General features: G+C 39.7%; 1 protein-coding gene across 11 annotated transcripts in view; it reads left to right on the top strand.

Annotated features, from left to right (window-relative positions):
* LOC118006433 (zinc finger protein 131) overlaps positions 1-13,844 on the top strand; it is a 29,296-nt gene extending 15,452 nt beyond the window's left edge. For 6 of the 11 annotated variants that reach the window (XM_034999099.1, XM_034999098.1, XM_034999101.1 and 3 more), the window contains 3 exons: positions 4,426-5,111; positions 11,204-11,334; positions 11,987-13,844. In XM_034999099.1, coding sequence (XP_034854990.1) covers positions 4,426-5,111; positions 11,204-11,334; positions 11,987-12,664 — 1,495 coding nt within the window. In that variant the 3' untranslated portion in view covers positions 12,665-13,844. Of the gene's footprint in view, positions 1-1,981; positions 2,179-4,425; positions 5,112-11,203; positions 11,335-11,986 lie in introns of all 11 variants that reach the window. The other 5 variants (XM_034999107.1, XM_034999108.1, XM_034999100.1 and 2 more) reach the window with 3 other exon arrangements.
* Positions 13,845-24,508: the final 10,664 nt, after the last annotated feature.

The raw sequence follows: 24,508 nt of genomic DNA on the forward strand, positions 1-24,508 counted from the left end.
TGTGCCGAAACCAAGAGTCAGACTTTCAACCGACTGAGCCACCCACATGCTCCTTGAGTGTTTTATTTCTATTTGAGAAGTGAGACTTGGTGGGCATGTTTTACCTTGCTAGTTGTGAAGTCTTAGTTGATGCACTTCCACATGGCAGTATCAGGCTACAGAGCCTCAAAACCTCAATGGATCAGGCATCAGTTTTAACAGAAGCCCAACAGCAAGCAAATCCTTTCTTTTCAAAGGGGGAGTGTACCTTGTAGATGTGTCAGGGAATTGACAGGTACAAAACCCAAGGTGTACCTTGTGGGTGGAGCCTGACTCCTTTTGCCACAAGCTTTAATCTGCAAGAGCATCTCAAAGACTTCTAGTTCAAAGGGGCCATTAAGAGTTGTAGGGCCCCCAAAATAGAGAATGTGCCACAGCTTGATGGGCAATTTCCAGTGCAACTTTTGGGTTGGAGCCACACTTAAAAGATCCTGATTTTCAGATTAGCTGATACGAAGAAGAAAGTAGAATGCCCAAGTAGGTACATGCTGTTTCCAGTACCCAGACAGGTTCAATAAGATGCCGACCTCATCTTCATTAGGGAGAGGGAGGAGGTAAAGAAACGTAGTTTTTCTTTTACTGCTGGAGGGACTGAGTGTTGTGAATCCACCGTACTTAGTCCCAAGAAACTTCACTTGATGAGCAGGCCTCTGAATTTTGTTGAGGGTTCATCAACACCTGCTCATGGAGATGTGCTAACATTGAGGTCAGGGCCTTTGAGACAGACTTCTAACTTGCCATTCAACAGGACATCAATATAGTGTAAACTTTAGACATCACAAGATAGAGACACTCGTGCTAAACCCTGACCAGCTGCTGGTGGCATCTGTCAGGGGGTTTCTTCCAGTAGCTCTTCTCTACCTGTGGCTCTTTCCATTTGGGACAATCCATATCTGATATTTACAGAATAGGGCAGTGTAAATGCCATACCAGTTCCTGCTGTACATTCACATGTCAAAGCAACAATAGTATGTAGAATCAGCTCCACCCACAGGGTTAAGACAGCCTCCCTTTCCTGCTGTGAACCTTGCCCAAACCCCATGAGTTGAATGTGCCTCCTCTGCCCATGGTAGGATGGTGAGTTGGACACCTGAATCTAACAGAGCCATGAAAGTTTGAGTTGCTCCCATTCCTGAGTTTCCCTCCGCATCCTTGGATGGGTATATGGTGTCTTCACTATACCCTTGGGGACAGGGAGGTCTTGGCTCCACCCCTAGTTATCTTCCTCCAAGCAGGTATGGGGGGAAGGAAGGTAGAAGAGGAAAAGATATGGAGGGAGAAAGTGACTCCATGCCGGTGAGCAGGCATATTTACTTTTGGTTTCAAGCAGATGAAAGCTGCATGTAGCTTGACTAAACATATCTCAAGTGTTTTCGGCCCATCAAAAGCCCTCTGTCAGCCAGCAAGGTCATCATTACTGACACCATTTATTTCCGTTTTGGGGACCCCTTGATTCAGCTGCCTTGTCCACATTGCTTTTCAATTGGGGCTGTAAGATTTTTTTAAAGATTTATTTATTTATTTATTTATTTATTTATTATTTAAGAGAAGGAGGGCAAGCACACAAGCAAGGGGAGGGGCAGAGGGAGAGGGAGAGAATCTTGAGCAGAGTCCCTGCTGAGCGCAGAGCCCAACATGGGGCTCGATCTCAGGACCCTGAGATGATAACCTGAGTGGAAATCCAAGAGTTGGATGCTTAACCCGCTAAGCCTCCCAGGGACCCCAGGGCCATAAGATTTATATGCCTTTTGGCTGACTCAGATGACTTGCACATTGGTGGCTTTGTAAAAAAGGGTGTACATTAATCCTGGACATTTGCTGCCCTGTTGTCATGATAACAACTCTTGTGTTTTTACCTGATTTAACATAAAAGTTAGGGGGATTTTCAGGAGGCCTGACCATAAGAATTTATATTGTTTTGGATTCTTTTCTCATTCTCCAGTGACTCATCTTCGTCAGCATTATAAACCCAATTGGCGGGAAGATTTACTAGTCAGCCCCAAGAGCACCATAGCATCCTTGTGGCAGCCAGGACATACTGCAGAAAAAAAACACTGAGACCTTTTACAGTCCTCTCCACATGGATCTAAGGTGGACAAGACAACACTGCAGGAGAGGCTGAGCCCTGTGATGGCCCAGGTGTTGCCATTCTTCTTGATGAGCATCATGTTGCCCCCTCATCTTTCTTTTCTTTTTTTTTAAAGATTTTATTTGACAGCACAAGCAGGCAGAGCGGCAGGGAGAGGGAGAAACCAGCTCCCCGCTGAGCAGGGAGCCTGATGCGGGGCTCGATCCCAGAAACCCTGGGATCATGATCTGAGCCGAAGGCAGATGCTTAACAGACTGAGTCACCCTCATCTTTCACATGGACTAGCCAAAGTTCTAATGACTCATTTCTGTTAGTAGCAGTTGCACATTACCCTCCTGTCACCCTTGGTTTAGGTAACTTGTCTGTAATGGGGCAAGACCATCTGTCTCTACCCCTGTCCCCACCATGAATCTTCGTTGTTTTGATGGGTTAAACTTAAGGCTGACCACGAACGAGGTTGGCAGGGAAGTCCTCCCCCAACCCTGGGAGAGTTTGCAACACAAGGAAACCTCTAGCAGCTGTCCTTGAACTTACTGCCCAGTACTCATCCTACAACTTCCCAGTTTTTCCTCATTATAGGTGTTTCAGTTTTCTGAGGCTGCCATAACGAAGTACCACAAACTAGGTCCAACAGAAATTTATTGTCTCACAGTTCTGGAAGCTGGAAACCCTAAATCAAAGTGTTGGCTGGGCCTTGCTCCCTCAAAAGGCTCTAGAGGAGGATCCTTCCCTTGCCTCTTCTAGCTTCTGCCAGCCCCAGGGCTTCCTTGGCTTGTGGCAGCATGACTCCAATTTTTGCCTCCCTCTTCATTCGTGTTGCTGTCTTCTGTCTCGTGTGTGCGCGTGTCCAAATGTACCTCTCCTTATAAAGACAGAGTTATATTAGAGTAGGGTCCACTCTAATGACCTCATCTTAACTTGGTTACATCTTCGAAGACTGATTTCCAAATAAGGTTACATTCACAGGTATCAGGGGTCAGGACTTCAACACATCTTTGAGGGACACAATTTAACTCATACAGTAGGCAATTAAATGGAAGACCATGCATTGCCCAGGTCAGCATTTTTGCTGCCAGCTCCAGTGGACTTCCTCACATCCCATTATTTGCTCCTTGGGGCCTCATTCTTTGTGTTCCAGAAAACCCTGTCTTTTTTTGGCATCCTTTCCTTGTTGCCAAAATCTGGCAAGAAGTGTGACGGAACTGAGATTTTACCCTATTTGCAAGCCAGCAAGTTATCCTGCATAGTTTCATGGATGCTGATAGAAGATATGAGACTGTTAAGTCAGAAAGAGTTTACTTTTTGCACAGCAAGCAGCATGGGTTTTATATTTGTGCCAGTTTTCCCTTCTCCTCCAAAGGGGTGACATAGAGTGGCCCAGGTGAATGCTGTGCATCTAGTTGGTTTACATCACAGCTGAAGCATCTCCAGCTTATTAGGAAGCCCACATCTTAGGTAATGGGCTGGAAGCAAACCTGCCCAACCATCGCTCCAGAGGGAGCCATACTCTGTCTTTCCAGATTGCTGGCTGTACTGCAGATAGCCTTGAAGAGAGTCCAGAAGAAAAGCTGTTAGGACAGGAGACGTGCAGAAACATGAGACTCCTGGATAATTGTCTCCCAATAGTTGTCTTCTCTTACTGAGGGTATTGGATTGTGAGAAAACGTTTTATACTATCTATATGGACCTTTGGCAGATATATTTGTGCACATGTTTTGTCCTGGTCTGTGGCTTGCCTTTTTGTTCTCTTTTGTTTGTGGCTTGCCTTTTTGTTAACTATTTCAAAGGGCAAAAGTTTTTCATTTTGATGAAATCTATCAATTTTTGCTATTGAGTTTTCTTCTTTTTGCATGCTGATTTAAGAAATCTTTCAGTAACCCAATTTTACAAAGATTTTCTCCTACCTTTTTCTTGAAGTTAAATAGTTTGAGTTTTTATGTTAAAGTTTGTGGTCCATTTTGAAATAATTTTTGAGTGTATGATTTGAAGAGTGGTGGTTGAGGTTTGTTTTCTCCATATAAAGACCAGTTGTTCCAGCACCACTCTTAAAAGTTCTTTCCTCCATTAAATTATCTTGGAACCTTTTTTTCAAAAATCAATTAAAAAAGTGGGTCTATTTCTGGACTTCACTGTGTTCCATTAATCTTCATGTCTGTCACTAATACAGCTTTATAGTAAGTCTTCCGATCTTGGTTTTTGCTTTCCCATATAAATTTTACTATGAACTTATCAATTTCTTCCCAAAAGGATTTCCATTGGCTTTATAGATTTTTAAATCCATACATTATGTATTTCAGGAACAAAGAAAACTCAGCTCCACTAGAGGAAAATACCACAGGAAAAAGTGAGGCAAAAAAAAGAAAGATTGCAGAAACTTCAAATGTTATCACTGAGTCATTGCCCTCTGCAGAATCAGAACCTGTTGAAATTGAGGTGGAGATTGCCGAAGGCACAATTGAAGTGGAAGATGAAGGCATCGAAACGTTGGAGGAAGTGGCTTCTGCCAAGCAGTCCATAAAGTACATTCAAAGCACAGGTTCCTCTGATGAATCCGCCCTGGCACTGTTGGCAGATATTACCAGCAAGTACCGTCAAGGTGATAGAAAAGGGCAGATAAAAGAAGAAGATGGTTGTGCATCTGACCCCACAAGCAAACAGGTAGAAGGTATTGAAATTGTGGAACTTCAGCTGTCACATGTGAAGGACTTGTTCCATTGTGAGAAATGTAACCGTTCATTTAAATTGTTTTACCATTTTAAGGAACACATGAAATCACACTCCACTGAGAGTTTCAAGTGTGAAATATGCAATAAAAGGTATCTTCGGGAGAGCGCATGGAAACAGCACCTCAACTGTTACCACCTTGAAGAAGGTGGAGTCAGTAAGAAGCAAAGAACTGGGAAAAAGATTCACATATGTCAATACTGTGAGAAACAGTTTGACCACTTTGGACATTTTAAAGAGCATCTTCGAAAACATACAGGTAATTAGCAAATCTTTTATGTTAAAAGTATATTTTTCCATATTCACTGCAAATCTGAGTGTCTAATCCTTTCTTTAAATGAGTTACCACAGAAGCCATCCTCCTGTATTTTCTAATATGCAGGCTGAGCTCACATTGTTCTCATGATACTAGTTTATTGAAATATTGATACTTTAAAAGCAAAATCATATCAGTTTTGAAAGTAGCTGTTACTCTTACACCTTGCCAATTTTTGTGTTTTTAAAAGACATACACAAAACACAGTTGTGATTATTTACTAAGGATCATAAATTATGAAATCCTAATTATAGAGAAACTTCACTGTTACTATGTTTACATTTCCTGTCTCTCGTTTATACATTACATAGATGTGTACATTTATGAACAATCAGTGGCATGTTTATACCTTTGCATACATTTGGTCACCTGTTTTAATCTGGTAGCTAGGTAGGCATACCTACCTAGGTAGGTATGTTCATCTTCCCACACCTCTTCAAGAGCACACAGTCTCAGGACTGATGGACAGCCAGGAGATGAGAAAGCTAAAGCCTTTTACTGCCCTCCTCCTGGGAGCCCCTCTCAGGCATTCAGGAGCCATCCCAGGGAGTCTCACTTTGGGCCTCTGGTCCTTAGAGTCCTGCATCCATCCCCCATGCCTGTTTTTCCCCCATCAGATTCTCTGTTTTTCCACTTCCCAAGCATTCTTTGCTAAGTCTCCTGTGTCACACACAGGAGTTACCAGCTGTGACTTGAATCTTGTGTGTGGGGAGAGCAGTGGATATGGTGTGCTAAGTGTCAGACTCTGGACACTTGTTCCCAAGTTCTTCTGTGTGGTGGCTAAAGCTGTTTAAACTGTTTAATACAGTGAATACAACATAGATACTCCATACTATTTGGAGTCTTTGTCTTTGCTGGAGTTTGGAGAGTTTCTAAGAAATTTTTTCATAGATCCTTTGCTGTCCTGAGCTGCTCGCTGCATACTGCTTGAAATTGAGGAAATGGGTAGATTCAGATAAATGGGGTATCCCTCACTTCTAAATGTTTGGTTTCAGTACTCAGGGACTGAATAAATGCTTGGTATCAATATTTAGTGGTTACATGAAAGAGAATCTCATACTTAAGTCTCCATATGGATTTAAAAAGCTTTAGGGTACTAGTTTGGGTAACTAATAGGTGTTTATGAAATCTTTTGGGAAAATGCTTTCTGATTTTCAAACATATAGGAATATAGCTATTGTATATTTAGAAACTGCCTATAGTAATAGTTTTTGGTCCTTAAATATTCATCTGTTTTAATGTAGATTAGTTTTGCAAAACACTTGCTATATCGGCAGCACATTAAATTAGTAAATAAATATTACTTGGTAACTAGTATGCTTTGATAAGGGTTTCCAGTATCCCGACAGTCACTTCTGTCTTCTAGTAATGTAAAAGTAGAAGCAATTGTCTTTTTTTTTTTTTTAACATTACCTGGTGACTTACCTGTTGAAAAACAGGCAACACAGACTATTTTAGAAGTTTTAGAATGTGCTTTCCACATCCTATCTTTTGTATTTTGGATTAAACAGCAGAATATAGAGCTAAAGTATATTGTTGTATGTCTTTATAATTACGTGAGATAATTAAGCAGTTGCTACAAATTATAGAACTAGATGTCCATTGGAAAAAGTTTAACACATAAAGCAAGCTGAACTTTTGTTGGCATTTAACCTCAATTAACCATACTAGTAATTAGTAACAAGATAGTTGCAGATGTGATAAGTGACTTGGTGAATTCAAGAGGAGCGTAAGTAAGTAGTTTTAAATTGTGCTTATGTTAATAAAGAATGGATCACTTCTTGCTTATAACAAACTCAGGGTAAACATAAGGAAACAATCCATTCCTGTTTCCTATTCTCAAAATTTTGCATACTTTTATTAGTTTAGCGGTTTGGTTTCTTCAGTGTTCTTAAAACATGCACTTATAGTCTATGGCTTGATTTGCAAAATTTTGGTGGTTGTCCTCTGAATTACTTTGTTTCCATTTGGAAAATAGTAATGCCAACCTGCTGGGTCATGGAGATAAATGTTAAGAGTCCCTGCCTTCAAGGAGCTTATCCTTGTGTTGGGGGAGACAAGCAGGCACAGTCACATGTGATGGGCTAAGGGCTGGTAGATGTCAGCACACAAGTCTTATGGGAATGCCTGCCTGGGCTGTTTATTTATGATGGAAGAGACAGGGATGGTTTCCTGGAGCATTCACCCTATTATGACTCCCAAAGGAAAAGGAGTTAGCCAGGACATAGGCATTCCAGGTACAAGAAATGAAGCATGCACAGGCATAGAGGAAAGAGATAGACACATGTTTGGAGCACTGCTGGTAGGTTACTATGGCTGGAGGATTGGGTCCAAGTAGAGGAATGACAGGAGATGTAGCTGGAAGAGTTAGGAAGGCTACCAAGTGGCACGCACTTAGGCATCATGGACAAGGGCAAGGGAGAAAGTGATGGAAGATGAAGCCAAGATCACGTAGTTATTTTCATAAATGTTGTACATGAATTTGGATTTTATCTTGAAAGACTGAGTCATTTAAAGATGTTTAAACCAGGATCAGATTTATGTTTTAGAGGGATGACTGGCAGGATAGATTAGAGTGGGGTGAAACCTCTGAAGTCTAATTAGGAAGCTTTTGGAACAGTCTAAGCAAGAATGAAGAGTTGAGTAAAGGCAGTGATAGTGGAAGAGGGTTAGAGATGTGAATAAAGTAAGTAGAATCATCAGAATTTGGTGACCAGTGAAATATGGGAGTAAATTCAGCTTTCTGGCTTGGGTGCCTACAGGATTGGAAGTTTATTAACTTATAGAAGGGTAAGCACTTTAGGGGTGGGAGGACATATCAGACATATTGACAGATTTACCTATGGGACACCTAGTATGAGAGAGAACCTAAAGGTGATCTTTAACCATAACCATGTCTTCAAATGTTACCTGTTTCCCAGAGAGAAGGTATGGAATTACAGAAAGAATGTGGGTCTGGAAATCAGAATTAGATTCCAGCTCTAGTTCTGACATGTGCCAGTATGATGAACTTGACTGGTCACTTTATCTTCGGGCCTCTTTCCTCATCTGTGTAAAAATGGGTAATGATAATCTACTTTATAGGGTTGTGACAAATAAGAGAAAACAGTAAAAGCACTTTGAAGACTGTGCTGTCTACACATCTAAAGTAGAATTAACCTGTTGCTATTTCTAGATTTTATTGGACTTAACTAAGCTAATTTTTTAAATAGCAAAAGCTCAAATGACATAAAAGCTGAAATGACATACAATGATCAGTAGAGAGATTCAGTAGATCTCTCCAGAAGCAACTACTGCCATCATTTTCTTATTTATCCTTCCCTGTCTGTTCTTTGCATTTTTGAGTCACCACAGATGGACACACAGTTTTTTGGGGGGAAAAAAACAATGGAGGCATGCAGTACAATGTCCTGCCATTTCTCTTAAACTCTTTAAATATGTGAAAATTCAGGAATGTATACTCCTCCCCCCCCCCCCCCCCCATGGCTGCATGGTGTTTCGGTGTATGGGTATGCCATAATTTACCTATATATATATATATATATATATTTTTTTTTTTTTTTTTAAGATTTTATTTATTCATTTGAGACAGAGATAGAAATAGAGAGCGCGCATGAGCAGGGAGAGAGGCAGAGGCAGAGGGAGAAGCAGGCTCCCCGCCGAGCCAGGAGCCTGATGTGGGGCTTGATCCCAGGACCCTGGGGATCATGACCTGAGCCGAAGGCAGATGCTTAACCATCTGAGCCACCCAGGCGCCCCGCCCCCATAATTTACCTATATTGATACACATTTAGGTTGTTGCTAGTCTTTTGCTATTACAGACTATGCTGTAATAAGAAGCATACTTGTGCATACATCTTTGTGTATGTGTTCAAGAGCAGAATTGCCAAGTTAATATGTACATTTAAATCTTGGTATATATCATGAAATTACCATTTAAAGAAGCTATACGAATTTATAGTGAAAAAAATATGCACTACTAAAACCACAAAACTTTTTTTATTTAGCAGTATCTCCCAATATTTGAGTTGAAAAGGAGTTTCTGTACCAACAGTAATTCTAGATCATAAGGTCTAATTTTTTCATCTCATGAACATTATACAAAAATTTTTTTTGTCAGGGAAAAAACACAGGGACACCTGGGTGGCTCAGTTGGTTGAACGTCTGCCTTTGGCTCAGTTCATGATCCCAGGGTCCTGGGATCGAGTCCCACATCGTGCTCCTTGCTCGGTGGGGAGCCTGCTTCTCCCTGTGCCTGCCGCTCCCTCTGCTTGTGCATGTACTCGCTCTCTGACAAATAAATAAAATCTTAAAAAAAGAAGAAACACAACTCAAAGTTAATTAACTAGTATGGTTCTCTGCAAGCATCATGCTCTCCCTTGAATCCTCTCTCTCCTTCCCTTACTCTGACTGTACCTCAGTTAGCCTGCTAGTACTTCCATCCCTCTCCACCTAGCTTATTGCCCCATTTCTGACTTCTCTATCTTATCTTGTCCTCCTTGTATACAGCTTGAATCACTTTTTTTTGCATGCTAAGCATATTCCCTTGGCTTTTGAGCCCACTTGCTCTAAAAAAACCCTTTAAAAAATCCTGGAATTATTGCAGTCATTTGCCTCTCTCTACTCCCTCCTGAGGACTTTTGAGGAAAAAAATCGTATCAGACCCTTAAATTAGGCCTTTTGGTGTCTGATTTAGATCTTTCTTTGCCAAAATTGCTATTCTAGACTACTTCAGTCCAGTACTCAAGACCCTGCCCACACCCCACCCCAGCAAATGGTATATGTATCATCTGTCAAAACCCTCCATCCTCTTTACTTCCATGCCTTTTTGGAAGAATTTCTGTACTGTTTTCATTGACTTGCCTCTCATCCCCCATAGTCTGGCTTCTAACCCCACCACCATATCACTCACACTGTTCTCACTACAATTAGTACAGTCTCCTGTTGTTGTCCTACCTGACATCTCTGTTCAGTTTGGCACTGTTTACTGCCCTCATCTTCCTGAAGTTTCTTGATTGCCCTCTCTTCTGCTTCTGGCTGTTCTGATTCTGTTGTCTTTGCTGCCTCGTTTACCTGGTGTTTTAACTTGGTGTTTCATTGAGTTCTGTCCTTGATTCTGTTATCACATAACATATTTAGAGTTTTAACCACATCAGAGGTTTTTATTACCACCTAAAGTAACTCCTAATCTGTGTATCAGTCCACCCTCTATTTGGCTTCAGATTAGTCCATATAGCTGTTTACCAGACTTTTCCACTTTGAGTACCTTCGAATCAACAGATACATAACTAAATTTATAATCTTTCCTAACACACTTTCCGCTCCAAACCTACTTGGATTTCTGTGTTATTTATTCCGGTTGGTATTCTAAGCCAGAGATCTGGGAGTCATTACTGATACCTTCCCTCCTTACTCCTCACCCACCAAGTTGTTTTATACTTCTGTGCCTCTGCCTAGAATAAACTTCCCTCTTTCCTTCTCTTACTCCATTCCAGGCAGAATACTCTCCTCCTCCCGTGCTGCTGGAGTACATTTTCCATTGCCCTTTTTTCTGAAACAGGCCTTCTACAGTACATTGCAGGTGCTCATTTCTGTGTATTTCACCTTTGTAAAATACTCTGGCCTGTGATAGAGTTTTTTAAAAAGGACAGTTTATCATCATCACCTAGCACATGGTCTGGCACGTAGTAAGTGCTCAAAAAATGCTTCTGGATGCATTTCCCCAAAATAGAGATTGATCTTGATTTTTACCTAAGGGAAAATAAACAGCTTTTTAAGAATAGCAGAAACATGAAACAGAACACAGATCCAAATTTTATTTCTTCCTCAAAGCACAAATACAATTATAATAATTACTGAAAACTTATTATTTCCACCTCTAGGAGAGTCTTTTGGATGTGGTGGAAACATCTGAATTATAAATTCAGATCTTCCTTTCAAGAAGGTGCTATTAGAATTAACCGAAAAGAAAAAAACCTTACTTGCTTTTTCTATTTTTCTTGATTTGTCAATATAATTTTTTTCTATTGTAATAGGTGAAAAACCTTTTGAATGTCCAAATTGTCATGAACGATTTGCTAGAAATAGCACCCTCAAATGTCACCTGACTGCATGCCAAACTGGAATAGGGGCAAAAAAGGGAAGAAAGAAGCTTTATGAATGTCAGGTATGTGTGGGTGTATTCTGTCCTTAGCAAAGGAGTGGTCTGTGTTGGAAATCATTAAAAGTGAAGGGTCGCAGAGTATAGAGTAAAAGTATAGAGCTGATAGTTTGGAAATGAGAGTAAAGAACATCACTGTCTTGATTTTAGAAGGAAGATTAGAATAGGGTGTTTTTTTACTCAACCCTAGATGACACCAATTTCAATAAAATTATGTCCTAAATAATAGATAATATGAAACTGTGGTTATTCTTAACCACTGAGCAATTACTAGAATTCGGGAATGAGGCAGTGGGGGGCTGGCTGACTAGCTGTGATCAGCTCTTCTTCCATGATTAGTGTGTATATAACCCAAATAATGTAATTGTTCTAAATGGTAATGATACTATGGGAGAAATTGTAATATTGGTACTTTATATTTTTTGAATTTATATGACATTTAAACAATGAAGCCAGTGTTAAAATGTTTCCCAGGATGTATTTGTTAGCTACATCAGCTAAAAGATCAAATAAAAGAATTATGAAATCTTAGACCATATTATGAATATCATACATTTTTCAGAAAACTTCAAATTTTTCCTTAAAGAGAATAAATGTATTCATATTTTCTTCAGTTTAAATATTAGTATTGTTAAAACCATATGTTTGGTTATTTCAGGTCTGTAACAGTGTGTTTAACAGCTGGGACCAGTTCAAAGATCATTTGGTAATACACACTGGAGATAAACCCAACCATTGTACTTTATGTGACTTGTGGTTTATGCAAGGAAATGAATTAAGGAGGCATCTCAGTGATACTCACAATATTTCAGAGCGTCTAGTAACCGAAGAAGTTCTTTCGGTAGAAACACGTGTGCAGACCGAACCTGTGACGTCAATGACTATTATAGAACAAGTTGGGAAGGTGCATGTGTTACCATTGCTTCAGGTTCAGGTGGATTCAGCACAAGTGACTGTGGAGCAGGTCCATCCAGATCTGCTCCAGGACAGCCAAGTGCATGATTCACACATGAGTGAGCTTCCAGAGCAGGTCCAGGTGAGTTATCTAGAAGTGGGTCGAATTCAGACTGAAGAAGGTACTGAAGTACACGTGGAGGAGCTGCATGTCGAACGGGTAAATCAGATGCCAGTGGAAGTACAGACTGAACTTCTAGAAGCCGACTTGGAACAAGTGACCCCTGAAATCATGAACCAGGAGGAGAGAGAGCCCCCCCAAGCAGATGCTGCTGAGGCTGCCAGGGAAGATCACCAAGATGCTGATGGTTTAGAGACCAAATCAACAGTGGATTCCCAAGCAGGGAATGAGAACAGAACACCTATGCCTGTTTTAGATTGAAATAACAGATGAATATATTTTTAAATTTAGGTGTTGGATTTTTGAACTGATGATGGGCAGTGTGACTGTCCTTAGGCTAACAGACAAGTGGACCAAAGTTAAAGTCTTTACTGTTGTGAACTGTTTCTGTTGAAACAAACTGATTTCCCCCCACTTAATGCCACAGAGGAGGGATCTTTCCCATAAGTGAATGGAAGCTTTGAGAAGTATTATTTCTGGAAACTTAAATGGATTATATTCTTATTATATAGTTGGGTACGAATGTATCTATTTTCATTGTGATAAGGGTTCTCCCTTCTCTCTTTCCCAGGTCATGTTCTTTCTCAGATTTTTTCCATGTTGTAAAATCAAATGTAAAATCATTAGAATACAAACTTAATGTATTCTAATGCATGTTAGAAAATTGAATATATAGGAAACACAAGGCTGCATGAAGAAAAGTACATTGTTAACTGTGCAGTTAAATTTTGCTTCTGGCTTTCTTTAGTTTGAACAACCTTCTTGTCTATACTGATAGTCACAGATGTCATCTCTGCAACAGAAACAGTGGTGGTGGCAAAATTTCTAGAATGTAAAAAAAAAACCCACACCCATGTGCCTTTTCAAAACCAACTAAACTTCTTTAAAGTGTCTCTGGTTCTTTCAAAGTTTGTGTTATAAGGAGCAATGTAGGTGATGCTATAGTATTTTATGTTTTTGCTTATAATGGCAACTACCAATTCTTTTTCTTGGTAACTTAGGTTGAGAAATTTAATTTAATGGCAACTGAAGGGCCATTTCCAATTGGGAAAATTCATTTATATCTGTGGTAAACTTTTTTTTTTAATGAAAAGTTGCACTAGTATTTTACCACCAGATGAAAAAAGGTGAGCATCATTTAAAAATTAATGTATTTAAAATAAAGTACAGAGAAAAACATGTATATAATATATCAGGCTTTGTTTTGAATGAATCTTCCCCCCGATCCTTAATGTAAAGATCTTGTGCTATAACTTTTAAAGCCATACAAATAATAAGAGTGCTAAACTGTGGACTTAAAAGTAGGTGTGTAAATATTTTTAATCAGTATTACTTGGAAAATAAAATATAACAACCACATAAAATAAACCAATATGCTATTTTCTTTACCTGTTAAATATTGGGAGATACTTACATTTTTGAAGTAAAGTTTAAAATTATGTGTTTATGACTCTTTTTTTGTTTTTTTTCTTTTTGATTACTAGTGTAGAAGTTCGTTTGTGGTCAGAGATCTCACTTGTATTAACATGACTGATACATGAATTAAGATCTACAATTCTCAGTAAGCACCTCTAATCCCCAAAAATCAGTTCCAAAGAATGGAAGGAGGGAGAGGTTGGCATTTGCAGTTCTTCCATGGTAGGGCACAAAGCCAGTGGAATTTTTAAAACAGAGCCTATTTTTATATACTTTCTCCACTTACTACTAGTATGTTAAATTTAAAAGATCAATTCAGCTTATCCTCATTTGGTAATCCTAATATTAACTGTTTATGAACTGCTTGAACGAGAATGGCTCCCCACAACTGGAGAGGTCATGGATTTAGAGATAACAAGAATAAGAAGTTGAATTTTTAAGATCAAAAAATTGTATGCAATTGTATGTTCTGCTTGGCCATTGGGTACTTACTACAAAACTTATGTATATATAGATATACAGATATATTTTCCCCCCTTTGGAGTCAGAGAATACTGATGATAGAGTTAAATTATAGTACATGGAATTTTCAGTTTGCCATAAGATGTCCATGTTCCTGAGTTAGTTGTAGTTTAAAAAGAAAAAAAAAATCCCTGACAGTGGTTTCATGTATGTAAATTACTAGTTAGTATCTAGTGAATTTTGAATGCTGAAAATAGCTCATGATGTGCCCTTTAAGCCAAGGTATGAAGCGAGGTTTATTTTTAAACATAACCTTTCAAGAACTCTGACACAAGGTAGAGATCAGGGACAAAGGCACAAGGAGGTGTTAAAATTAACACTTGAGTTTTCAGATTTGGCAAGGCCTTTCAAAACAGGTTTGAGGGGCAGGTATAGTTTATTTTACTTTCCCCAAAAGGTACAAGGGCACTATCCATGTACCCTGAATGCCAGTAAATTTGATTGCAGGAGAGGAAAGCTTCCCACTGGTGATAAACCTTATGTTGATTAGCACTTTGCAAAACATTCTACATAATAATAAAAACAACTATGAAAAACCACGATGTATATTTAAGTGTTGAACTGAATATTTTATTCCTCCCATTTTACTCCAGTGGGGTTTTTAGGTGTACAGTGACAGCTGGGCCTTAGAGTGCCAGACACTGGTCATCACAGGAATCCCAAGTGCACTGCAGAACAACAGGAGAGCCTCCTCTGTCTCCTCTACTCCACTGTTCTAACAAACAGCGGTACTTCCATTCTCCACCACCACCTGGGTGTCCAACAAGTCACTTCGGACACCAGCCAGTGTTAGCATAGTCTCTATAAGTTAAGTGATCAGTACCACAAGACAATAGCCAAAAATGAGGTATCCAGGATACCTGCACTTCTGCCCTGCCAACTACAAATGAGGGGTTCCCACCCTTGTAACGTTCAATACATTAGAACAACTCAAAGGTGAGGGGAGCACTAGTATAGTTTTATTATAAAGGATACAACCCAAGGGCGCCTGGCTGGCTCAGTCAGTAAAGCATGCAACCCTTGATCTCTGGGTTGTAAGTTCCAGCCCCACGTTGGGTGTAGGGATTACATTAAAATCTCTTAAAAAAAAAAAAAAAAGCCACCCAGGAACAGCCAAATGGAAGAGATGTCCAGGGCAAAGGGAGTGGGCAGAGCTTCCATGACCTCTTGATGCTCCACCCTCCTGCACATGGATGTGTTCACCAACCTGGAAGCTCTCTTAACCCCTTACTTAACCTTGTTTACTAAAGTTTCATTACCTAGATGTGATTGATGACATCATTGGCCATTAATTATTGAACTCACTCTCCAGCCATTCCTTCCCTGGATATCTTGGGGTGTGGCTGATCGTTCTAGCCCTCTAATCATGTGGTTGGTTCCTCTGGTGACCAGTGCCAAGATCACCTCATGAGCATAAACTCGGGTATGGACAAAAAGCTTATGACAAAAAACATCACTCAGGAAATTCCAAGGATTTTAAGAGCTCTGTGCCAAGAACCAGGGGCAAGACTGAATACATATTTTTTTTATTATACCACACCTATAATCAGATTCAAAGGAGAACTAAACTGAGCCCTAAGAGGAATACACTTAAAACCCAGAAGTCTTTTGTGGGTTTTTTTGTTTTTTTTGTTTTTTGTTTTAAAGATTTTATTTATTTATTCATGAGAGACAGAGAGAGAGGCAGAGGGAGAAGCAGGCTCCCAAGGAGCAGGGAGCCCGATGCGGGACTCGATCCCAGGACCCCTGAGATCATGACCTGAGCCGAAGGCAGACGCTTAACCATCTGAGCCACCCAGGCACACAAAACCCAGAAGTCTTTTGAGTATGTATGAAAACAGAAGGCTCTTACAGTCTTACTAGTTTAAAAAGGCTGCCCTCAGGGTCCCTTGGGTCAGTCTGTTAAGTGCCTTTGGTTCAGGTCATGATCCCAGGGTTCTGGCATTGAGCCCCGCATCGAGCTCTCCACTCAGAGGAAAGCCTGCTTCTCCCTCTCCCTCTGCCACTCCCCCACGAGCTCTCTCTCTGTCAAATAAATAAAATATTTAAAAAATAAAAAGGCTGCCATCCTCATACACTACTGAAAGTGGGAATATTTTTGTGGAAACAGAAATGCTTGTTTCTGCTACATTCAACTTGAAATTAATCACTTTGTAACTGGAACAAGCCAACAGTACTGACTGAGGCCTAAATGTAGATAAAGTCTATACCAGAAAATCAAGCCCGTTTTAATGTACATCTTCAATTTAACATGGATTATTTTAAACCCATGACCAGATGGTCATTAACATGTTCACATGGAAACTGTTTTATAACTATGCCATGCAAAATTATAAGGAAATGCCTGACCTTAAAAGCTTAGCCTGATTCTGTTGGAGAAAACTTACTAGCTTCGCATTCATTAGGTTACCACTGTTAGTTACATTAGGAGAGGGGGGAACCTAAGCTCAGAGTTTTTAAGATATAACGCACTGAGTTGTGCTATGGCTCTTACACGGTTTGTCATAAAAGATTTAAATGAGAAGCAGCAGGAATTAAAACTTAAACCCTCACCACCACCACCAATTAATAGGATCCTTTGTAGTTGGAAGCCTAGAAGTGGACTGCTTTAAAATGCTAAACACAGAGGCTGCCATTATAAATGTATCCTGACCTTGTGGGGATATCTTAAAATTCCTGTGCTGTATAAACATTACTTCATTAATCCTGTCGACATGATAAATAGGAAGGCAGGCTGTGAATTCAATATTTTTTTCTTCTCACCTTTCCTAAAACCTAGTATCACGTAATTATTCACCTGAAGCAATGCCCACCTTGTTGGGCATTGTACCAAAACACAGCCTAGGAAAGAAAAATTTTGTGACATAAATAGCATCATTTATGAATCACTTATCATATGCTGAACATTTAACATTTTAATCATCTCAATGATCTCCTGAGGTAAATATAAATGGGGGAAAGTAAGGGATGGAGGAGATGAGAAGCCACTGGTAAAGAATGGAGCCAGTATTTGAAACCAGGGAACTGGACTCCACAGACTACAGCCTTGATCACTGAAATACAGTTAACCTTTGTATGAGATCTCTTTGTGGTTGACAACATTGGATTGCACAGAGCAAAAGCTAAACATCTGTTTTCTTTTTGGAATCCACATCAGCCCTTGATGGGGTTTGGGATGCAGGGAACAGGAGATCAGAAAAGCCGGCAAGATACATGCAGCAAATTGTCTTTTGATGTCTCCTTGCCATCTCCTGACCCTAAGACACACCATCTAGGCAATGGTTCTCCAACTTAGTGTGCATCAGGATCTTGTTAAAACACACATTGCTAGCCCCCCCCCCACCTCTGAGTTGCTGATTCAACTGGCCTGGACTAGGGCCCCCAAAAGTTCATGTTTAACAAGTTCCCAGCTAATACTAACACCCTTAGTCCTGGAACCAGGGTCAATTGGGGAAGGAGGGGGATAGGGCACTTCAAAGAAGCACTGATGATAGCCAATGGAGTGGACCTTTCTGGTGGTCTCTTTTTTATAGTGTAGCCAGGTGCTACTCTAAAAACATCCTGTTACCTATTGTTCATGTTTTTTGTTTTGTTTAAAGATTTATTTATTTATTTGAGAAAGAGAATGAGTTAGAGCATGAGAGTGGGGAGGGTTAGAGGGAGAAGCAGACTCCCTGCTGAGCAGGGAGCCCGATGTGGGACTCGATCCCAGGACTCCAGGATCATGACCTGAGCTGAAGGAAGTCGCTTAACCAACTGAGCCACCCAGGCACCCCTTATTGTTCATGTTTATCATTCAAGTATGGACTGGACTAAGGCAGCTGTCTTAGGTTTTTTAATTTCAAGCAAGAACATTCTGCTTATTCTCAGTAAATAATTGCTTTTCTGCTTCTAAAATGAAAATGCCACAAAGACAAATGTTAGAGAATAATAAGAAATTAAACACCAAAAAATCAGGGGCGCCTGGGTGGCTCAGGTCATGATCCTGGGGTCCTGGGATTGAGCCCCACATCAGGCTCCCTGCTTAGCAGGGAGCCTGCTTCTCCCTCTCCCTCTGCCTCTCCCCCTGCTGCTTGTGCTCTCTCTCTCTCTCAAATAAATAAAATCTTAAAAAAATAAAATCTTAAAAAGAAATCAGAATAGTTGACTAGGAATAGTTATGCTACTTCTGAGTAACCCAAATATACTTTAGACACAAAATGTTAGCTAATACCTGCTGAGAAGTAAATGCCAATATATGAATTCACTTAAGAGACTAGCTGATCATTAGCTATGTTGTTGTGGTCTGGTAGACTGTCTATATTAGGACAGAAACTTGCCTGTGAAATAATAGTTATCTATTAGATACAACTGTGAAATACTATGGAAGGAATACTATGGGTTCAGAACCCTCATCCAATTAAAATGGTGCCCATTAAAAACTAAGATGCAAACAAACGTAATGTGTCATTTTATTTTTATAATTTTTTAAAAAGATTTTATTTATTTATTTGAGAGAGAGAGAATGAGAGAGAGCACATGAGAGGGGGGAGGGTCAGAGGCAGAAGCAGACTCCCTGCCGAGCAGGGAGCCCGATGCGGGACTCGATCCAGGGACTCCAGGATCATGACCTGAGCCGAAGGCAGTCGCTTAACCAATTGAGCCACCCAGGCGCCCTCATTTTATTTTTATAAATTTTCATAAGAGATAATTTTTGCTTAAGTATCAGTGGGCCCAAGGCTCTTAAGCTGTTCTTCATTGCCCAGTTGTAAATAATACACAAAGGCCAGGGCGCCTGGGTGGCTCAGTCAGTTAAGCGTCTGCCTTTGGCTCAGGTCATGATCCCAGGTTCCTGGGATCGAGTCCCGCATTGGGCTTCCTGCTCAGCGGGGAGCCTGCTTCTCCCTCTCCCTCTGCCTACCTCTCTGCCTACTTGTGCTCTCTATCTCTGTCAAATAAATAAATAAAAGTCTTAAAAATAAATAAATAAATAATACACAAAGGCCAATTATAAGAACATGTTACACTAATTGCTATACGTGGCTGGCTACATATTCAAGAAAAGTTTGGAGTATAGTTGCTACTATAGTGAGAGCCACAGGGACTCAAATTTTATAATGAAAATTTCTCAAGATCACAATTTGTTTTTTTCTTTCTCTTATCTGTTTGTTGTATTTTACCTTTAGGAAGAAAGTTCAATATTGAACATTAGACTAAATGATGAGACAGGAAGATCTGAAGTGAATTAAATAAAGTATCAAGAAAATCGATAGAATTTAAGCTGACTGGCAGAGGGAGAGGTAGTGGCCCCTCAGCCACTGAAATTTGCAACCTCTTTCATTTTGTTTTTGATGTTAAATTATACCAACTCAAGTAAAAGATGCACATATTTTAGGAAGTAAGAAAGTAAAAAATCACTCTAAGACCCATTAACCAGAAATAACTATTGTTAATATTATATGAATACATGAATATCTAGGTCTACACACAGACACACACACACACACACGAAAGAGAGAGAAGGAAGAGGAGGAAGAAGGGGAGAAGAAAAAGAAAAAGAAGACGGAAAAGAAGGAAGAAAAGGAGAAGGAGGGAGAGAGATGTGGGGGGTACTTTTTAAAACAACATTGCCATGCTAGTTTTAATTCTTTCAGCTTAATTTTGCTTGAATTTAACAAATAAGCAGAATAAAATAGTAAAGCTCAGATAAATCTTTCTTTACTGCAAGAAATATTAGTTCTTTTTTTTAAAGATTTTATTTATTTAATTGACAGAGACAGCAAGAGAGGACACACAAGCAGGGTGGGTGGGAGAGGGAGAAGCAGGCTTCCCACCAAGCAGGGAGCCTGATATGGGGCTCGATCCCAGGACCCTGGGATCATGACCTGAGCCGAAGGCAGATGCTTAACCGACTGAGCCACCCAGGTGCCCCAAGAAATATTAGTTCTTAAATGATTCTTAAAGGAGGAGAAGCAAGATGGCAGAGGAGTGGGAGACCTAAATTTCGTCTGGTCCCAAGAATTCAGCTAGATAGGTATCAAACTATTCTGAACACCTACAAACTCAACAGGAGATCAAAGAAAAGAATAGCGGCAACTCTCTGAACAGAAAAGCGACAACTTTCTGGAAGACAAAATGACAAGACAGAAAAACTCACCTCAAAAAAAAGAACAAGAGGAAGTACCGACTGCCAGGGACCGAATCAATACGGACATTAGTAAGATGTCAGAACTAGAGTTCAGAATGACAATTATAAAGATTCTAGCTGGGCTTGAAAAAGCATGGAAGATACTAGAGAATCCCTTCCTGGAGAAATAAAAGAACTAAAATCTAATCAAGTCGAAATCAAAAAGGCTATTAATGAGGTGCAATAAAAAATGGAGGCTCTAACTGCTAGGATAAATGAGGCAGAAGAGAGAATTAGTGATATAGAAGACCAAATGATGGAGAATAAAGAAGCTGAGAAAAAGAGAGATAAACAACTACTGGATCACAAGAGCAGAATTCGAGAGATAAGTGATACCATAAGACGAAACAATATTAGAATAATTGGGATCCCAGAAGAAGAAGAAGAAAGAGAGAGAGGGGCAGAAGGTATAGTGGAGCAAATTATAGCAGAGAACTTCCCTAATTTGGGGAAGGAAACAGGCATCAAAATCCAGAAGGCACAGAGAACGCCCCTCAAAATCAATAAAAATAGGTCAACATCCCGACATCTAATAGTAAAACTTACAGTCTCAGAGACAAAGAGAAAATCCTGAAAGCAGCTCGGGACAAGAGGTCTGTAACCTACAATGTTAGAAACATTAGATTGGCACAGACCTATCCACAGAGACCTGGCAGGCCAGAAAGGAGTGGCATGATATATTCAAAGCACTAAATGAGAAAAATATGCAGCCAAGAATACTATATCCAGCTAGGCTGTCACTGAAAATAGAAGGAGAGATAAGGGGCGCCTGGGTGGCTCAGTTGGTTAAGCGACTGCCTTCGGCTCAGGTCATGATCCTGGAGTCCCGGGATCGAGTCCCGCATCGGGCTCCCTGCTCGGCAGGGAGTCTGCTTCTCCCTCTGACCCTCCTCCCTCTCATGCTCTCTGTCTCTCATTCTCTCTGTCTCAAATAAATAAATAAAAAATAAAAAATAAAAAATAAACAAAATAAAAAAATAAAAAGAAGGAGAGATAAAAAGCTTCCAGGACAAACAAAAACTAAAAGAATTTGCAAACACCAAACCAGCCCTCCAAGAAATATTGAAAGGGGTCCTCTAAGCAAAGAAAAAGCCTAAAAATAACATAGACCAGAAAGGAACAGAGACAATATACAGTAACAGTCACCTTACAGGCAATACAATGGCACTAAATTCTTATCTTTCAGTAGTTACCCTGAATGTAAATGGGCTAAATGTCCCAATCAAAAGACACAGGGTATCAGATTAGATAAAAAAAACAAGACCCATCAATATGCTGCCTGCAAGAGACTCATTTTAGACCCAAAGACACCCCCAGATTGAAAGTGAGGGGGTGGAAAACCATTTACCATGCTAATGGACACCAAAAGAAAGCTGGGGTGGCAATCCTTATATCAGACAAATTAGATTTTAAACCAAAGACTATAATAAGAGATGAGGAAGGACACTATATCCTACTTAAAGGGTCTATCCAACAAGAAGCTCTAACAATTGTAAATATCTATGCCCCTAACCTGGGAGCAGCCAATTATATAAGCCAATTAATAACAAAATCAAAGAAACACACCAACAATAATACAATAATAGTAGGGGCCTTTAACACCACCCTCACTGAAATGGACAGATCATCTAAGCAAAAGATCAACAAGGAAATAAGGCTTTAAATGACACACTGGACCAAATGGACTTCACAGATATATTCAGAACATTCCATCCCAAAGCAACAGAATACACATTCTCCTCTAGTGCCCATGGAACATTCTCCAGAATAGATCACATCCTAGGTCACAAATCAGGTCTCAACTGGTACCAAAAGATTAGGATCATTCCCTGCATATTTTCGGACCACAATGCTTTGAAACTAGAACTCAATCCTCAAGACTTTCCTCAAAAGAAAAGTCGGAAAGAACTCAAATACATGGAGACTAAAGAGCATCCTACTAAAGAATGAATGGGTCAACCAGGAAATTAAAGAAGAATTTTAAAAATTCATGGAAACAAATGAAAATGAAAACACAACTGTTCAAAATCTTTGGGATGCAGCAAAGGCGGTCCTAAGAGGAAAGTATATAGCAATACAAGCTTTCTCAAGAAACAAAAAAGGTCTCAAATACACAACCCAACCCTACACCTAAAGGAGCTGATAAAGGAGCAAATAAAGCCTAAACCCAGTAGGTGAAGAGAAATAATAAAGATCAGACCAGAAATCAATGAAATAGAAACCAAAAGAACAGTAGAACTGATCAACGAAACTAGGAGCTGGTTCTTTGAAAGAATTAATAAGATTGATAAACCCCTGGCCAGATTTATTAAAAAGAAAAGAGAAACGACCCAAATAAAATTGTGAATGAAAGAGGAGAGATCAACAACCAACATCAAAGAAATACAAACAATTTTAAGAACATATTATGAGCAACTATATGACAGCAAATTAGATAATCTGGAAGAAATGGATGCATTCCTAGAGATGTATAAACTACCAAAACTGAACCAGGAAGAAATAGAAAACCTGAACAGACCCATAACCACTAAGGAAATTAAAGCAGTCATCAAAAATCTCCCAACAAACAAGAGCCCAGGGCCAGATGGCTTCCCAGGGGAATTCTATCAAACATTTAAAGAATTAATACCTATCCTTCTGAAACTGTTCCAAAAATAGAAATGGAAGGAAAACTTCCAAACTCCCAGAATTACCTTGACCCCAAACCAGACAAAGACCCCATCAAAAAGGAGAATTACAGACCAATATCCCTGATGAACATGGATGCAAAAATTCTCACCAAAATACTAGCCAATAGGATCCAACAGTACATTAAAAGGATTATTCACCACAACCAAGTGGGATTTATCCCTGGGCTGCAAGTTGGTTCAACATCCACAAATCAATCAATGTGATACAATACATTAATAAAAGAAAGAACAAGAACCATATGATCCTCTCAATAGAGACAGAAAAAACATTTGACAAAATACAGCATCCTTTCTTGATTAAAACTTTTCAGAGTGTAGGGATAGAGGGTACAAACCTCAATATCATAAAAGCCATCTATGAAAAACCTACAGCAAATATCATTCTCAATGGGGAAAAACTGAGAGCTTTTCCCCTAAGGTCAGGAACACGGCAGGGATGTCCAATATCACCACTGCTATTCAACATAGTCCTAGAAGTCTTAGCCTCAGCAATCAGACAACAAAAAGAAATAAAAGGCATCCAAATCAGCAAAGAAGAAGTCAAACTCTCACTCTTTGCAGATGATATGATACTTTATGTGCAAAACCCAAAAGACTCCACCCCAAAACTGCTAGAACTCATACAGGAATTCAGTAAGTGGCAGGATATAAAATCAATGCACAGAAATCAGTTGCATTTCTATACACCAACAACAAGACAGAAGAAAGAGAAATTAAAGAGTCAATCCCATTTACAATTGCACCCAAAACCATAAGATACCTAGGAATAAATCTAACCAAAGAGGCAAAAAATCTGTACTCAGAAAACTATAGAATACTAATAAAAGAAATTGAGGAAGACACAAAGAAACGGAAAAACGTTCCATGCTCATGGATTGGAAGAACAAATATTGTGAAGATGTCAATGCTACCTAGAGCAATCTACACATTTAAAGCAATCCCTATCAAAATAGCATCAACTTTTTTCAAAGAAATGGAACAAATAATCCTAAAATTTGTATGGGACCAGAAAAGACCCCAAATAGCCAGAGGAATGTTGAAAAAAGAAAAGCAAAGCTGGTGGCATCACAATTCCGGACTTCAAGCTCTATTACAAAGCTGTCATCATCAAGACAGTATGGTACTGGCACAAAAACAGACACATGGATCAATGGAACAGAATAGAGAGCCCAGAAATGGACCCTCAACTCTATGGTCAACTAATCTTCGACAAAGCAGGAAAGAATGTCCAATGGAAAAAAGACAGTCTCTTCAACAAATGGTGTTGGGAAAATTGGCCAGCCACATGCAGAAGAATGAAACAGGACCATT

The sequence above is a fragment of the Mirounga leonina genome, unplaced genomic scaffold, assembly GCF_011800145.1.
Source record: "Mirounga leonina isolate KUSES-001 unplaced genomic scaffold, KU_Mleo_1.0 Mir_96, whole genome shotgun sequence".
NCBI classification, from domain to species: Eukaryota; Metazoa; Chordata; class Mammalia; order Carnivora; family Phocidae; genus Mirounga; species Mirounga leonina.